A 17,750-nucleotide genomic window follows, 5' to 3' on the forward strand; every position below is an offset into this window, starting at 1 on the left:
AGGAGGCAAGGATATACAATGGAGAAAAGACAGTCTCCCTCCACTTACATGCACATTTTTGTCAATAAGTATGTACTACAGTACTACACCATCTGTAGTTGGCTGAATCCATGGATGCAGAACTGTAGATACGAAGGGCTGCCTAAAAGTTAGCCACGTATTTTCAGCTGGGGTTGGGGTAGGGGGTCAGCACCCCTAACCCCCTTGTTTTTCAAGGGTCAACTGTATATATATATATATATATATATATAAAATTTTAAATTTTACCATGTATTGTGTTATTACCGTGTGATTATCTCACTTAATCGTAACAACTTTATGAAGTAGGAACTACTTTTCTGAATGAAAAAAACTGAGGCTAGGGAGTTAGGCGATGTGCTTGGGTCCAGAGCTGGTAAACAGCAGAGTGAGATTCAAAACCAGGACTGTTTTCCTCTAAAGCCATGTCCTTAATCACTACACTGTACTGAAATTTGTTCAAATTGTATTTTTCTTTCTACTTTCTAAGAAAATGTTTATGATAGTGAAAATTGGGTTTTTCTGTTGGAGGGATAGCCAGTTAATAGTCAGTAAATAGGGAGGGTGGGAGGGAGGGAGACAAAGAGGGAAGAGATATGGGAACATATATATATGTATAACTGACTCACTCTGTTATAAAGCAGAAACTAACACACCATTGTAAAGCAATTATACCCCAATAAAGATGTTAAAAAAAAATAAAATAAAAAAATAAAGTATACTAAGAATCTAAGCTTTAATGAATGAGGTATTTTTATATTAAAATATAAACATATATATACATATATATACTTATGCATATGTGGGTATGTATGTATATATTTCTCCCCACTGAAAAACAAAGTCTAAAACAATGAATAACTCAGTAGCAATGATACTCTGAAAGAAGTGCTTATATGTGGCTTCTAAAGGAATTAAGACTCGTTGGTTATCACGAAAAGAAGCAAGACTCCTTGGCAAAATGGCTGATTCCAGCTCCCAGGCTGGAAATATGTTAGATGAGTCTGGAAAGTTTTGTCATATCAGACAGAAAGGAAGCTATCAAAGACTATGAGGGTCATATCAAAAGGAATGAGGAAACCACTTGAAAAGGCTCCCACTGGGTCAAAGTTAAAAATCAGATCATTAATACGGATAAAAACTACAATGGACCAAAACATACTAAACAGGTTTAAACATATTAATTCATTAAAACACTTAAAAACATTTCACTGGTCATCTTTGGAAAATGTTAGAGCAGCAATATTATTTTGAAAACTATAAAATAAAAGAATTAGGCAATCATCCTACCTTTCCTATGCAAAGAGTTAACAAAGGTAAGTTTCTCTTTATAGAAGGCTGGCTAATAAACACAAGAGCATTAAGATATCACCACTGGGCTTCCCTGGTGGCCAGCGGTTAAGAATCCGCCTGTCAATGCAGGGGACACAGATTTGAGCCCTGGTCCGGGACGATCCCACATGCCGCGGAGCAACTAAGCCCATGCGCCACAACTACTGAGCCTGCGCTCCAGAGCCTGCGAGCCACAACTCCTGGAGCCCGTGCTCTGCAACAAGAGAAGCCACCGTAATGAGAAGCCCGCGCACCACAACAAAGAGTAGTCCTCGCTCACAGCAACTAAAGAAAGCCCGCGCACAGCAACAAAGACCCAACGTAGACAAAAATACATAAATAAAATAAATAATAATAAAATTTAAAAATATATATATCACCATTTCGTAAACCTTAACAAATTCATGGATCTAGGGCTAGGCAATGATCATCAATAGCTAGTAAGATTACAAAGAGAAACAATCTGATATTATATATCCTCCTAAAAGAGGTACACACCAGCACCTATAAAGTGTTCTTGGGAAAAAGTATATATACATAATATTTAACCGGATTTAGATCAAGTCTCTAGATTTAGCTACAAATTTACAGGAAATACGGAGAACAGATACCATGTTAAGGTATACCACAGGAGTACAATCAGTAAAATCCAGACTCTGGAAGACCAAAAAAACCAAGCAAGCCAGTTTGTTCCATCAAGTAATAATGATAATAAACATTTTTTAAAGAAAATAGAAAACACAAGAAAAATAAAAGAGTTGGAGGGGAAACCTATAGATCAGCTCTAACCAATAAAATATTCTTCAATGAGTGAAATGCTCTATGCTGTCCAGTATGGTAGCCCCTAACCTCATGCGGCTCCTGGGCACTTGATATGTAGGCAGTGTGACTGAAGATCACACTATTTCATTTTAATTGTAATTAATTTAAATTTAAATAGCTACTTGTGGCTAGTGGCTACCATACTGGATGGTACCACTATTGATCAATCGAGAATTAAGAGACTTATTAATCACAGTATATCATATGATTGATCTTATTTGCATCTCTAGTCAAAGTAATAAATTTTTTTAAATATATATTACTAGAAATTTCTTAATAGTATTAAATATCTGTCTGATATTCTTAATAATATTATGAAATTACTATTAATATCTTTTATGTGTGATAACTGTATTTTGGTAATTAGGGCAGAAACTATCCTTTAGAAATATTTACACCAGAGAAAACCATAATTTGAAAAGATACACGCACTCCAATGTTCGTAGCAGCACTATTTACAACAGCCAAGACATGGAGGCAACCTAAATGTTCATCAACAGATGAACAGATAAAGACGTGCTGTGTATATGTGTGTGTGTGCGTGTGTGTGTGTGTATATATATATATATATTCACACACACACACATACATATACACATATATACACAATGGAATATTACTCAGCCATAAAAAAGAATGAAACAAGGCCATTTGCAGCAACATGGATGGACCTAGAGACTAATATACTGAGTGAAGTAAGTCAGATATCGCTTATATGTGGAATCTAAAAAAAAAAATGATACAAATGAACTTATATACAAAACAGAGATAGACCCACAGACATAGAAAACAAACTGATGATTACCAACAGGGAAGCAGGAGGATAAATTAGGAGTTTGAGATTAACATATACACACAGCTATGTATAAAATAGATAACTAAGAAGGACCTACTGTAGGGCAGAGGGAACTATACTCAATATTTTGTAATAACCTATAAGGGAAAAGAATCTGAAGAAGAATATATATATGTACATACATATATGTATAACTGAATCACTTTGCTGTACACCTGAAACACAACATTGTAAATCAACTATACTTCAATTTTTTTTTAATGTACCTTAAAAAAAGAAAGAAATATTTACAGAGAAATGATATAATTTCTGGAATTTGCTTCAAAATAATCAAGGGGGATAAAACAAGACTAGGCATTGAATTGATAAGAACTGAAGCTGGGTGATGGATAAATGGGATTCTGTATACATTCTCTCTACTTTTGTATACCTTTGAAATTTTCCATAATAAAAATTTTGGGGGAAGGAGAGGACACTTAACCTGCATGCTAGGAAGAGGTTTGCCTTTCTGTTTCCCCCAGGAAGGATACCAGAAATATAAAAGAAATTCTTAAGAAAGATAGTTTGGTTAGAGGCAGATAAACTGTCCTATACTATATTTTATACACTCAAGCCTGACTATCTGTTGGACAGCTTTTCACTTTCTGGGTATCATACTTGAACTTTTCTTTGACATCATTTGACTGCTCCTTTCAACATGGGTAGATTAGAATATGAATGCAAATGCCTCAGTTGTAGCTCTAGCTCTAGCACAAAATTTGAAGGAAGAACATTAAGTACAATGTATTTTTTTTTTCAATTTGGATTAGGGATATGGTAGGCCAAAACTGACCATGACCACCCCCACTGGAGGCAAATGCTATCCTTGTCAAACCTCTGGAACCTGTGATGTTATCTTATTTGGAAAAAGGGTCTTTGCAATGTAATTAAGGATCCTGAGATGAAATCATCCTGAATTACCTAGATGGCCTTAAATCCAATGAGAAATGTCCTTAGATACACAGAGAATAGATGGAGGAGAAAACAAAGTGACAAGGCAGATATTGGACTGAAGTGGCCACAAGTCAAGGAAGCCAGCAACCACCAGAGGCTGCAAGAGGTAGATTATCCCCCCAAAATTCCAGGAGTGCAGCCCTGCCAATACCTTGATTCACACTGTGGTCTCCAGAACTGTGAAAGAACAAATTTCTCTTACTTTAAGCCACCAAGTTTGTGATAAATTGTTACAGCAGACACAGAAAACTAACAAAGGGGATTATCTACTCTTTCAACCACTGAATACTTTATTCCTTCTTCATATTGCCTCAATAATTAAACATTATTGAGAATCTAAATGATTTTTAGAGCATCTTTTCCATTTTGAGGTCAGGAATTTCTGTTTCTTTTATTCAATGATGTAACCTAGTGCTGGAAAACTACTCTCTGATCATAGCTTTTTTCTTTTTTTTTTTTTGCGGTACACGGGCCTCTCACTGTTGTAGCCTCTCCCGTTGCGGAGCACAAGCTCTGGACGCGCAGGTTCAGCGGCCATGGCTCACGGGCCCAGCCGCTCCGCGGCATGTGGGATCTTCCCGGACCAGGGCACGAACCCGTGTCCCCTGCATCGGCAGGCGGACTCTCAACCACTGCACCACCTGGGAAGCCCCTGATCACAGCTTTTTATGCTTCTTTCTACCTTTCTCATTGGTGTTCTTTTACTAAACACCTAAGGTGGTCCTACCTAAAAAATAAGAGCATAAAGAAAAAATTTAAATTCTGCCAACTTTAAGCCTTAACAATTGTTCCAGTTTTCTAACACTAGTTTAGAAAATTCTATCTGAAATCATCATATTCAATACTTCTGTTTTATAGTACCCTTTCATATACAATATAGAGTATACACCAATAATTCCCAGAACATTTCTGCTTCATGACTTAATGTTTCATATTTATTCCTTCTCTACTTTATGACCGTCCCTCAAACTTACCAATAAAAACAGAAATAGCACTACATGACAAATGACACAGTGTCCTTATGTGTTACTGACTTTTATACACAAAGGAAAATTTTAAACACTGAAAATATTTTAAATACTCTGCAGTGTCGCAAAGAAAGGATTAAAAGCCTGTTCAAAGCACTTCTTCATTTCTTCTAGCTTCCTACCTATATGCTACTCAAAGTTGATACATATTTTTAATCACATAGTTTACTACCTATTTATATTGTCATCTTATGGCCTAACAATGAGCATTAAATTATGTTTAATTCTCTGTGAAAGAGAAGTAGATATTTTGTCAACTCGAATAGTAATGCTATTTATTATCCAGAAGCACATCTTTTCTATTCATGAACTAGTTTGAGGTTAGTGACATCTTTAAAGAATACACAAGTATATTTTTGAAGGTGATAATATTTTTTACCTAGAAGTTGTCATTTCCACAGTACAAATGAATATGCAATCCTTTTCCAAAGTAAACATGAAATAAGCACATCCTTCAGAAGAAAAAACTCCATTATATGTCTCTGAATATCAGTCAGGTCTTTTGATCCTTTCTAAAAGAAGTTAATGGGGAATAGAAAATATATCATTCTTAAAGAGATGACAATTATTTTTTTGGCTTGGCTCCTGTCTCAACTTCCACTCCTTAGCCATCTGTATTTCTTTATTTCAAAACAAGGTTGCAGTGGCTACAAATGAATCCAGCATTTCATTCTGGAGGTTAAACTCTCTACTCATCTATAGTCTTCTCATGCAATATAAGCCTACTACTAGCAGAAGGACTTCTGAAAATTGACAATAAATGACTAAACAAAACAACAGTAATAGAAAAGTGGAACTTAGAAAAGATACTCTCCTGCCACTGCCCAGCTGAAAATGTAGCAAATTACATATAGTTCTCCCTGTTACAAATATCAAAAGGTTTTATTTCTAGGTCAGAAAAAAAATTTTTAAAGAGACAGTGATACAGGATAGCAAAAAGGAAAACTGGGGGGAGGGGAGACACAAGATTAGAAACAACATAAGAAAAGTAATGTATTATGAACGCATAGATTTAACAGTAATCCTATACATGTGAAAACTACTTCATGTATTTTAGAAATGCAATTCGGTCTTCCACCCTCTTGAAGCTCACATCTGTTAAAACAACAAAGACCTGTGGAGAGAGGTGAGGTGGAAGAAGATGCCTGAAGTGGACCCTGTCCATTCAAGCGTATAATCAGAATGAATAATTTACAAGCATACTTTCATCTTCAGTGCCACTAAGAGCTGAATTCTAAGGAGCTCAGGGAGACTGTAAAACATCTGCTAACCAAGTTGAATATGCAGAGGAGGCCTAAGCAAAAATGATCCAACAAACCTATTCATAAGATTGGGGAAGGGGATGGGGGACTAAAAAGAACTGGCCAAAAACCAGAGACTAATGCAGCAGTGTTCAGTGACTTATATCCTTATCTATATCTATTCATTCCATTTTAGAAAGTCAGATAGCTGTATTAAACTAACTGAATCAGAGAGCTATATTAGGCTAACATTAGCTATATACTCCCCATCAAAATGAATACTTTATAAAATAACAAAGAGGCAAAATGTGAAAGGAAAACAACCAAGCACCTCTAGGTCTTTCCATTTTAATTCAAATAATCTAAAACATATATTCCACTAAGTAGACATATATGGAAAAAATTCTCCAACAATTCATATATGTATTTTTCAGATTTATGCCTATTTCATGTACCTTTGAAAGGAAACATACCAAAACAAAAAGAAGTGGTTTAGTGTCTTACAAAAAATATACAGTCACCCAGTAGCTTATAAAATATGATTTCTCAGCAATCAAAGGAAACTCTATGCTTGGCATCAACACAATGCCAAAAAGTCTTTATAAACTAAGATCTCATATCATCTGCTTCTCGCTCAGTTTTAAAGAAATGCTATGTGTGTCACCTCAGACTATATCTTATGAAATTACAGTCAGCATTATAAGACAACAACAAACAGTATGCTTAGCCATCTAACCAGAAGGTAAAATTCTGCATCTAAAAATCAAGAGAAGTTAAAAATTAAAAAACAAAAATAAAAACAAAGAAGCAAACTAGGTGAATTTTAAAATAAATGGTACTTTGGCTTTAAGGAAGATTGAGAGAAAGGATTCATTTTTATTCCTACTCATTGATGTGCTCAGTAAATCTGTAAGGTATGTGCCTATTTTAGATACTAAGTATAAAATGGTTAAAAAAAAAGAAAATCTCTGGTCTCAAGGGACTTATCTCAAAATTAATAAATCAATGAAAAAACACAAGATATAAAAAAACTGTATGCAAAAATAAATAAAATAGGGTGATGTAATACAAAGTGACTGCGTGGCTACATAAGATTGGGTATTCAGAAGGCCTCTTGAAGGACACAGCTATGGAACGATCTAATGAAACAAAAGGCAAGAGCTTAGGCCCTATTTTAAGAGCAAGCTTGGGCTGATTTAGGTACAGAACAAAAGGCAATGTGAAGAAGGGGGAAAATGGCAGACGGTGAGGTCACAGACATAGGACCAGATTATTTAGGGCCTTGTAGGTCAGAGTAATAAATTTTTACATTATACCCTTGGACTGTAAGAAGCAGCCTCATGAAATTTACTGTCGTGCTTTTTGTAAAATAGCTGTTGGGGATACTATCCACCACACCAAACAAAATACTCTTCACGAAGGTGCAAAGGAAGAATTTCTCTCAAATCTCATGTTCAGTAAGAGCTGATGTTTTTCTGAGTAACTGGTATAAATTTACCTTATGTGAATTCTGAAATTAATCATGCTCTCCTCTATCCTCTGAACTCCAGCAAAGTCAGGGCTGAATTTGCAATTAGTTTCTGGCAACTGTATAAATCTTATGGCACCTATTTTTTTTAATAAACTTTTTATTTTACAATAGTTTTATATTTACAGAAAAGTTACAAAAGTAGTACAGCGGATTCCCATATACTCCCCCCCACCCCCCGGTTTCCCCTGTCATTAACATCTTACATGATGAGTATGGTACATTTGTCACAATTAATGAGCCAATAATGATACATTATTATTAACTAAAGTCCATAATTTACTCAGATTTCCTTAATTTTTACCTGATGTGCTTTTTCTTCCAGGATCTTTATGGCATCTATTCTATAGATTAAATTTACTGGAGCTTTATATCACTATTTTATCTTTATTTTCCCCTTATTCTAACCTCTATAACTACTGTTATCTAATTATTTTATCTAATTCTATAAATCTTTCCCAAAACTTCTAGGAATTATATGGAGGAATAAAAAAATTAGTAGAAAGAGATTTCTTGAAAGACACAATTAGCTTTTGCCCAACAAGTCAAGTAGTTCAGTATTATTCAAAGTAGGTAATGTTGGGCTTCCCTGGTGGCGCAGTGGTTGAGAGTCTGCCTGCCGATGCAGGGGACGAGGGTTCATGCCCCAGTCCGGGAAGATCCCACATGCTGTGGAGCGGCTGGGCCCGTGAGCCATGGCTGCTGAGCCTGCGCGTCCGGAGCCTGTGCTCCGCAACGGGAGAGGCCACAACAGAGGCCCCCGTAACGCAAAAAAAAAAAAAAAAAAAAAAAAAAACAAAGTAGGTAATGCTTTATAAATCTTTTAAAAATACAGAGACTCAAGGAAATGTCCAATTAAAAATGTTACTCAAAGATATCGTTTGGATAAAAATATAAAGTCAATATAAAAAAAGTATTTTTATGTTTCAGTATTAATCTCTTGAATTCTCTCTCCTTTTGTTGTCATATATAGCATTAGTAATCCTGATTGTTCTTACTGATCCATGCAACCTTAACATGGTCTCTGATTGTACAAATCTAAGATGAGGGTGAAGCAAAATGATCTTTTAATGTCTCTTTCAATTAGAAGTGTCGATTTCTTAATTCTGTGACCTAGGCTGACTGTCAGATTCTCATATTTTTGTATCACAAGAGTGGAAAACATTAATGCTTCTAAACAAAAGATACTACATTTTAAAAAGAAGATGGCAAAATAAAGTTTTAAGCTTTACTTGAAAATAATTCAGAGTACAAACTAAAATAAATTTAGTGTATAAATTATATGAAGTGTATAAGTTTATATATATATATATATATGAAAATCATATTTATCAAAAATACCCTGAGGAAGGAGGAAGTTTCCCCAAAAACAGGTGTGAATATTTACCTAAGTAAATTTGACAGAACTTGACTACGTCAAATGGGTACCACAATTAGGAGTTCTGTTGTCATATCTACAATAAATTGTCTTGCCTCGAAACAATTCTGATTATCAAGATGTGACTGATTCACTGATGCTGGGACTTTCAGTTGGCAGCTTAATTTAATCTGCCCCAAATACCCAAATACCAAATACCACATTGACAGTAGGAACTGTAAAAACACAATATAGTTGAAAGGTTTTTAGCATCTATTTCCAAAAATTCCTCAAAACATTATTCCATTAAAGACTGACTCTAAGGGTCCTAAGTGTGCCTGCTCCTCCACATAAAAAAATATATATCCACTATTTTAGTCACTTTAATACCCTTATTCTACTGTCACATATGCTCTACAATTCTTTCTGCAGAAAAAGATAAAATAAATAGTAAAATTCTTAATTATCTATGCCATTATTTAAAAATCAATGCATTTTGTTAGTTTTAACATAGAATTTTTAAGTCACCTTCTTAGTCATATTTCTAAATGTAAATGCCTACCAAAAATAAAGATTGCACAGAAGCGTAGGTAATGATATATATCAAAGGAGATTAGATATAAATTGATAAGGAATGCCTGTTAGCACTTTAAATATACCACTTCAGAATATGAGCATTTCCTAGTTATAACTATAAGACATTTATTTTAAATAAAAGTAGAGACCCTTTATTTTTCATGAATCAATGTATGAGTGATTCATGAAATTCACTCTCAAAGGATGAATGAAGCAAAATAACCAAGCAAAATAACCAAGAATCTGAATGTTTATTTATTTGAATAATAAAAGCAACTTTAAGTAAATGCTCCTTGATATCTTAATACACTAAAATTATTTTGTTTGGTTGGTTTATTTTTGCGGTACACGGGCCTTTCACTGTTGTGGCCTCTTCCGTTGTGGACCACAGGCTCCGGACGCGCAGGCTCAGCGGCCATGGCTCACGGGCCTAGCCGCTCCGCGGCATGTGGCCCGGACCGGGGCACAAACCCGTGTCCCCTGCATCGGCAGGCGGACTCCCAACCACCGCGCTACCAGGGAAGCCCTGGTTTACTTTTTTTTTTTTTGCGGTACGCGGGGCTCTCACTGTTGCGGCTTCTCCCGCTGCGGAGCACAGGCTCCGGACGCGCAGGCTCAGCGGCCATGGCTCACCGGCCCGGCCACTCCGCAGCATGCAGAATCTTCCCGGACCGAGGCACGAACCCATGTCCCCTGCATTGGCAGGCAGACTCTCAACCACTGTGCCACCAGGGAAGCCCTGGTTTACTTTTAAATGGGAAAAAAAGCGCCACCCTACCTATGAAGAATAAAGGCACTATCCTGAAATTATAAGAAAATAATCCACTAGTGTAAAAAATAGTAGTCAACTTCTAATCAACAAAAGCTTTCATATACTGTGCCTTTTATCTAATTTACTTTTATCAGATAAACCACTTCACTCTTTAAGAATCCATTTCAAGTTACCTTTCTTTCACTATAATCAGAAATCCATTCGATCTTAAACAAAAGTACTGTGAAAATATGAAGCTACTTATTTTACTATAATAGTATGTAATAATTCAACAAAAATGTTTTTTAATTCTAATAACAATGTTAAGTTATAACGATTTAATATATGTAAATAATCAGGACAGCTATTACTTATATTCAATTCAATGCAATAAACATTTAAAAAATAAACATCCTATAAATGCTAATAGAATAATCAGACTATAGATGAACTTAAGAAGCCTATAAACCTACTGGCTAGTTATTGCCTGAAAAAATTTAGCATTAACAATACTGGTCTAAAATTCTTTAAGATTATTTATGGCTGGGGACTTCCTTAGTAGCGCAGTAGTTAAGAATCCGCCTGCCAACGCAGGGGACACAGGTCCAAGCCCTGGTCCAGGAAGATCCCACATGCCACGGAGCAACTAAGCCCGTGTGCAACAACTACTGAGCCTGCACTCTAGAGCCCACAAGCCACAACTACTGAGCCCCTGTGCCACAACGACTGAAGCCCGTGCACCTAGAGCCGTGCTCTGCAACAAGAGAAGCCACCGCAATGAGAAGCCCACGAACTGCAACGAAGAGTGGCCCCTGCTCACTGCAACTAGAGAAAGCCCTTGTGCAGCAACAAAAGACCCAACGCAGCCATAAATAAATAAATAAATAAAATTTATTTTTTTAAAAAAGATTATTTTTAGCAAGGGTTCTCAACTTTGGCTATTTTATTAGAATCACCTAGAAAGACTATAAAACTATCAATGCCTGGGCTCCACTCCCCATATCCTATTTTAATTGGCCTGAGAAGGGTACTAAGTATCAGTATTTGTAAAACAAACATACAAACAAAACACAAGTAAATTGAGTTAATTGTACAGCAGATTTGAAAATCACCAATTTATGGTATACTCCAGTTTTAAGATTAAAACAAAAACTTGCTTACTGGCACCAAAAATCTTAAGTCTACTAAAACTTAAGGTATAGAAAAAGAGGAGAATGAAGAAAAGAGAGAAAGACAATATTCAAAAAAATAATCAAGGCCAATCAAACATTTTTTTCCTTTAAAAATGTTAAAAGTTGGGACTTCCCTGGTGGTGCAGTGGTTGGGAGTCCGCCTGCCAATGCAGGGGACACGGGTTCGAGCCCTGGTCTGGGAAGATCCCACATGCTGCGGAGCAGCTGGGCCCATGCACCACAACTACTGAGCCCACGTGCCACAACTACTGAAGCCCACACGCCTAGAGCCTGTGCTCCAAGGCAGGAGAGGCCACCGCAATGAGAGGCCTGCGCACCGCAACGAGGAGTGTCCCCTGCTCGCCGCAGCTAGAGAAAGCCCGTGAGCAGCAACAAACACCTAATGCAGCCAAAAATAAATAAATAAATTAATTTATATTTTTTTTAAAAATTGTTAAAAGTTGAAAGTCCTATCTTGGACTTTGTGATAAATCTGCTGACGTTGCATTATTTTATAGATAACTGCTAAATAAAAATCTAGAAATACAAACCCAATAGCAAGAATAAATGAATGACAGAAATTATCATTTAAATTTAACACCATATAAAAGAGAGTAAATTAATATAGTATCACAATGCAAATGAGACACAAAATTATAGTGCCTTTAAATAACTTTTTCTAACCTCAATACTACACAGAATAATGTTTCCTTAATATACCTTCCAATACCTTCAATTCCCCAGTGTCTCTAAAGAGAAAAATTCATTTTAAGAAGACAAAAACTACATGGGTTTAGTTTGTTTATCTGAGAATGGAAAGAATGAACAAGTGCAGAATATTTCCCTTATGAAAGCAGCACATATATCTGCATGATCAGCCTAGAGTACTCCCTTTATAACAGGGTCCAAAGAAGTTAATGTCTCTGGACAATGAGATAAAGAAAAAGTTATTAACTATAAATATTTGTCATTTTAGCATACTTTGACAGAATTCAGTTTTTCTCCCATAACAGCTAAAAGTATATGAGAATTACTAGCAACATGATCCAACATGGAGGGATGAATAAAGATCATAACTTTCAACATATCTCAGAATATCTTTGTTTAAAACCAGATGGTAAAACTTTAAAAAAAAATTAAGGATAAACAGTCCAACTTTGAGAATAAAATTAAAAGAACCAATATTAAAGCAAGTAACACAGGGTGAGGAAATCAGCTTAACTTCCATGTAATTTCATTTTTCTTACATTCTTAAAATATTTTGAGGAGGTACTGTTTAAGACACATAAAATAAGAGATAATAACCTAATAAAGAACTAAACATTTGTCTTCAGTTAAATATTAGAGAATTATATTAACTATATTAAATATATTAAATATAATCCAAAATTTAGTGACATATTATAAAAGTAATACCCAGGTACCAATACCCTAGTAAAGATTTTGAGATGCTGAAGGAAGCACATTTTGAATTCAGAACAGTTAGAGCTGAAAGATATATATGTCTTTATGTCATTAAAGACAATCAGATTTTTAATTACAGGTCTGTAGTTCTAATAAACAACCTCATATTCATCTCTCCTGAAAATATGTGATGCAAAATTTTAAAAGACTATCCAGCCTCAGAAGGAACACTCCCTCAAGAAACAGTTGTTGAATTAGCTAATTATTTACTGACACAAGAACTACAACTTTAACTTACAACTCTCCAAACCTATCAAAGGTTAAACCCATAAAGAATGAGCTGGTGAGTAGAAGCTGAGGTAACAGAGGATCAATAAAGATAATTGGAAAGATAACCACTATCCTTAGGTCAGTCATTTTATGACTGCCAAACTGTGCACAGGCATACATATACATGCTTATAAACACACACACACACACACACACACACACACACACACACACACGAGTAAATATGTTTCGTTGTTTTACTAGTCCCAGTCTAAAGACATGACATAAATAGAAAGAAAAAGCTGTGTTGCCCAGACTAATTATGAACTAAGGATTCACTGAATGATGGATGGATGCATGAATAGACAATAGAGACAAATATAAAAATACATTGCTTGAGGGAGGGAGCATGACACAGATAAGAGCTTTAACTCTAAACCAATATCTATGATTCACAATGCTAAGGTGATTTGAGGATATTATAAGCGATCCATCATAAAGTAAATGTGAGCTAAACAAAAAAAAAAGTTTCATTGAAACACAAAGTAATCATAATATATATTATAAAAAACAAAAAAGATTTATAAAGTAGGGCAGGTTATATTCGTTTTATACTGTTCAGTTTAAAATATCTTTTCTTAAAAAGTTTTATGTGGTTAAATGTAGAGATTAATGCATCTTACCTTCCACAGAAGGTGCCTGGTCCTGAGCTGAGTACAGCATATCCTTAAAAGCCTATTAGAAAGAAAGAAAAGACATACATGGAATCATGAGTAATCTTTACAGTAAAAGCATTTTAAGCTAAACAATTACTTCTTTTTCAATATCCAGACAATGACTACATACGGTTCCCTAAATTGAGAATTTAGTGAAATACTTTAATAAGCTAAAACCCAAATACTATACTTTCTTATCAACCCAGTATTGTCCCATCTTTAAGATGAGGGCTAATGTGTATACTTTAAAAATTAAGGGGCATTTGGAAAAGAATGAAAAATCACCTGAGAGATCATAAAATCTCTTGACTAAAAAAAAAAAATAGTGATAGAAACTGAGAACAGTCCTAGAGGAATACAATGGAACACTGCATAAGAAGATATAAAACGCTGGATACAAATTTTTTTTAATTGTGGTATCATATACCTGAACATAAAATTCACTATCTTAACCAGTTTTTTTTTTTTTTTTTTTTTGACTGTGCACAGGCATACATATACATGCTTATAAACACACACACACACACACACACACACACACACACACACACACGAGTAAATATGTTTCGTTGTTTTACTAGTCCCAGTCTAAAGACATGACATAAATAGAAAGAAAAAGCTGTGTTGCCCAGACTAATTATGAACTAAGGATTCACTGAATGATGGATGGATGCATGAATAGACAATAGAGACAAATATAAAAATACATTGCTTGAGGGAGGGAGCATGACACAGATAAGAGCTTTAACTCTAAACCAATATCTATGATTCACAATGCTAAGGTGATTTGAGGATATTATAAGCGATCCATCATAAAGTAAATGTGAGCTAAACAAAAAAAAAAGTTTCATTGAAACACAAAGTAATCATAATATATATTATAAAAAACAAAAAAGATTTATAAAGTAGGGCAGGTTATATTCGTTTTATACTGTTCAGTTTAAAATATCTTTTCTTAAAAAGTTTTATGTGGTTAAATGTAGAGATTAATGCATCTTACCTTCCACAGAAGGTGCCTGGTCCTGAGCTGAGTACAGCATATCCTTAAAAGCCTATTAGAAAGAAAGAAAAGACATACATGGAATCATGAGTAATCTTTACAGTAAAAGCATTTTAAGCTAAACAATTACTTCTTTTTCAATATCCAGACAATGACTACATACGGTTCCCTAAATTGAGAATTTAGTGAAATACTTTAATAAGCTAAAACCCAAATACTATACTTTCTTATCAACCCAGTATTGTCCCATCTTTAAGATGAGGGCTAATGTGTATACTTTAAAAATTAAGGGGCATTTGGAAAAGAATGAAAAATCACCTGAGAGATCATAAAATCTCTTGACTAAAAAAAAAAAATAGTGATAGAAACTGAGAACAGTCCTAGAGGAATACAATGGAACACTGCATAAGAAGATATAAAACGCTGGATACAAATTTTTTTTAATTGTGGTATCATATACCTGAACATAAAATTCACTATCTTAACCAGTTTTTTTTTTTTTTTTTTTTTGCGTACGAGGGCCTCTCACTGTTGTGGCCTCTGCCGTTGCGGAGCACAGGCTCCGGACGCGCAGGCTCAGCGGCCATGGCTCACAGGCCCAGCCGCTCCACGGCATGTGGGATCCTCCCGGACCGGGGCACGAACCTGCGTCCCCTGCATCAGCAGGCGGACTCAACCACTGCGCCACCGGGGAAGCCCTTAACCAGTTTTAAGTGCACAGTTCATAGTGTTAAGTAAAGTTACACTGTTGTGTAGACAATCTCCAGAATTCTTTTCACCTTGGATACAAATACTTTTCAGTGGAGTTCTGGAAAGTCCTCCATTAAAAGAGTTCAGGGGCTTCCCTAGTGGCGCAGTGGTTGAGAGCCCGCCTGCCAATGCAGGGGATACGGGTTCGTGCCCCGGTCCGGGAAGATCCCACATGCCGCGGAGCGGCTGGGCCTGTGAGCCATGGCCGCTGAGCCTGCGCGTCCGGAGCCTGTGCTCCGCAATGGGAGAGGCCACAACAGTGAGAGGCCCGCGTATCAAAAAAAAAAAAAAGAGTTCAGGACTATAAAGATGGTAGAGGTTTTATTGTTTTTTTCCAAACCAGTAAGTTAACTAACAATCATATTTAGGTAATTAAGATGGTTGCAGTTTGGTCTCTTGATAAGTGGTTTTGGGACAGGAATGAAAAGTACCTCTTCATACCTACCAAAATGGTAGAATCAATTAAGTAGATAAACTCCAGAGCAGAAGAGCTGGTCATACGCTTAGGTGACTTTACTTATCCCATAGCTTCAAATACCATCTAGCTAACCACTGGTGATTCCCAAGTTGGCCTCCAGCATTCCTCAAGCCTCAGTACAACTGACATTTGGGGCCAGATAATTCTTTGTTGTGGGGGGCTGTTCTGTGCATATTAGGATTTTTGGCACTATCCCTGGTATCTAGGGATTCACTAGATACCAGCAGCAACCAACCAAAAATGTCTCCAGACACTACCAAATGCCCCTAGAGGACAAAAATCACCCCTCCCCAGAACCACCGGCCTAGAGTCATTCAAGCATATAAAACCAAAAAAGAAGAAATAAACCTCCAAGGTAACCCACTCTGTATTCAAGTCTAGTAAGTTATATTCTTCCCCAATGAAATTACCATTTACTTTAAATTAGTGACCAACCTGTCAGTTCCATGACTAACCCTAACCAGTCTGATAATATACAAAAGCCCTAAGTGAATAAGACAAAGATCTAGAACTTCTTTTAAGAAAAAATGTATATATGCTCACTACTTTCTTTACTATTTCAGATGTCTCAGGAACCACTAACGTCCAGTTTAAAAAAAGAAGTTAGCTCAGATCTTATCAAACATCAGAAAGTCTTTCAGTTCACAGACTGGAATTTTATATTAAAGTCCTATACAAGTGCAGAGTAGGGGGCTTCCCTGGTGGCGCAGTGGTTAAGAATCTGCCAATGCAGGGGACACAGGTTCAATCCCTGGTCCAGAAAGATCCCACATGCCACGGAGCAACTGGGCCTGTGTGCCACAACTACTGAGCCTGTGTTCTGAGAAGCCCATGCACCGCAATGAAGAGTAGCCCCCACTCTCCGGAACTAGAGAAAGCCCGTGGACAGCAATGAAGACCGAACGCAGCCAATACATACATACATACATACATAAATTTAAAAAAAAACAAGTGCCGAGTAGTAGTTATGTTACGGTTCTTCCACAGAATATTTTAAGAGGGTAAATGAATAGGTTGCTTAGAGCAGAATAAATCTCTAGAAATAGAAAAGCATAAGAAGAAAGGAACAAAAAAATCCAGCCAGAGAATAATTAAGGAAATAAAGCTATCATGGAAGCAGGTAATACCAGAGACTCAAACATCTGAATGAAGTTTTTCAACTTCTGAAGTATGATAGGCATGTTTACCAAAATCAAATGAAGTTATCAGTAACCAAATAAACCACCAATCACTAGCAGAGTAGCTTGTATGCAGTAGGAGCTCAATAAATAGTTCTTGAATTCAAAAGGGTTTCTCAGCACACTGAAAAAAGCACACTAAGTAGAATCTCTGGCACATAATGAAAATGAATTAAATTTGCAAAAGGAAAGCTTACCAAATTAAGGTTTTAAAAAGATGATTTAAATTTTATAAAGAGAAAAATTATGATAGTCTTTTTTTTTTTTTTTTTTTTTTTACCGGGCAGGCCTCTCACTGTTGTGGCCTCTCCCATTGCGGAACACAGGCTCTGGACGCGCA

The 17,750-nt window shown here is 36.0% G+C and overlaps 1 protein-coding gene across 2 annotated transcripts in view; it reads right to left on the reverse strand.

Moving 5' to 3' along the window:
• XPR1 (xenotropic and polytropic retrovirus receptor 1) overlaps window positions 1-17,750 on the reverse strand; it is a 212,522-nt gene that overhangs the window by 169,246 nt on the left and 25,526 nt on the right. For both annotated transcript variants that reach the window (XM_007448514.1, XM_007448513.1), the window contains exon 2: window positions 15,005-15,056. In XM_007448514.1, coding sequence (XP_007448576.1) covers window positions 15,005-15,056 — 52 coding nt within the window. The remainder of the gene's footprint in view (window positions 1-15,004; window positions 15,057-17,750) is intronic.

Source organism: Lipotes vexillifer, unplaced genomic scaffold (genome assembly GCF_000442215.2).
Source record: "Lipotes vexillifer unplaced genomic scaffold, Lipotes_vexillifer_v1.1 scaffold76, whole genome shotgun sequence".
NCBI lineage: Eukaryota > Metazoa > Chordata > Mammalia > Artiodactyla > Lipotidae > Lipotes > Lipotes vexillifer.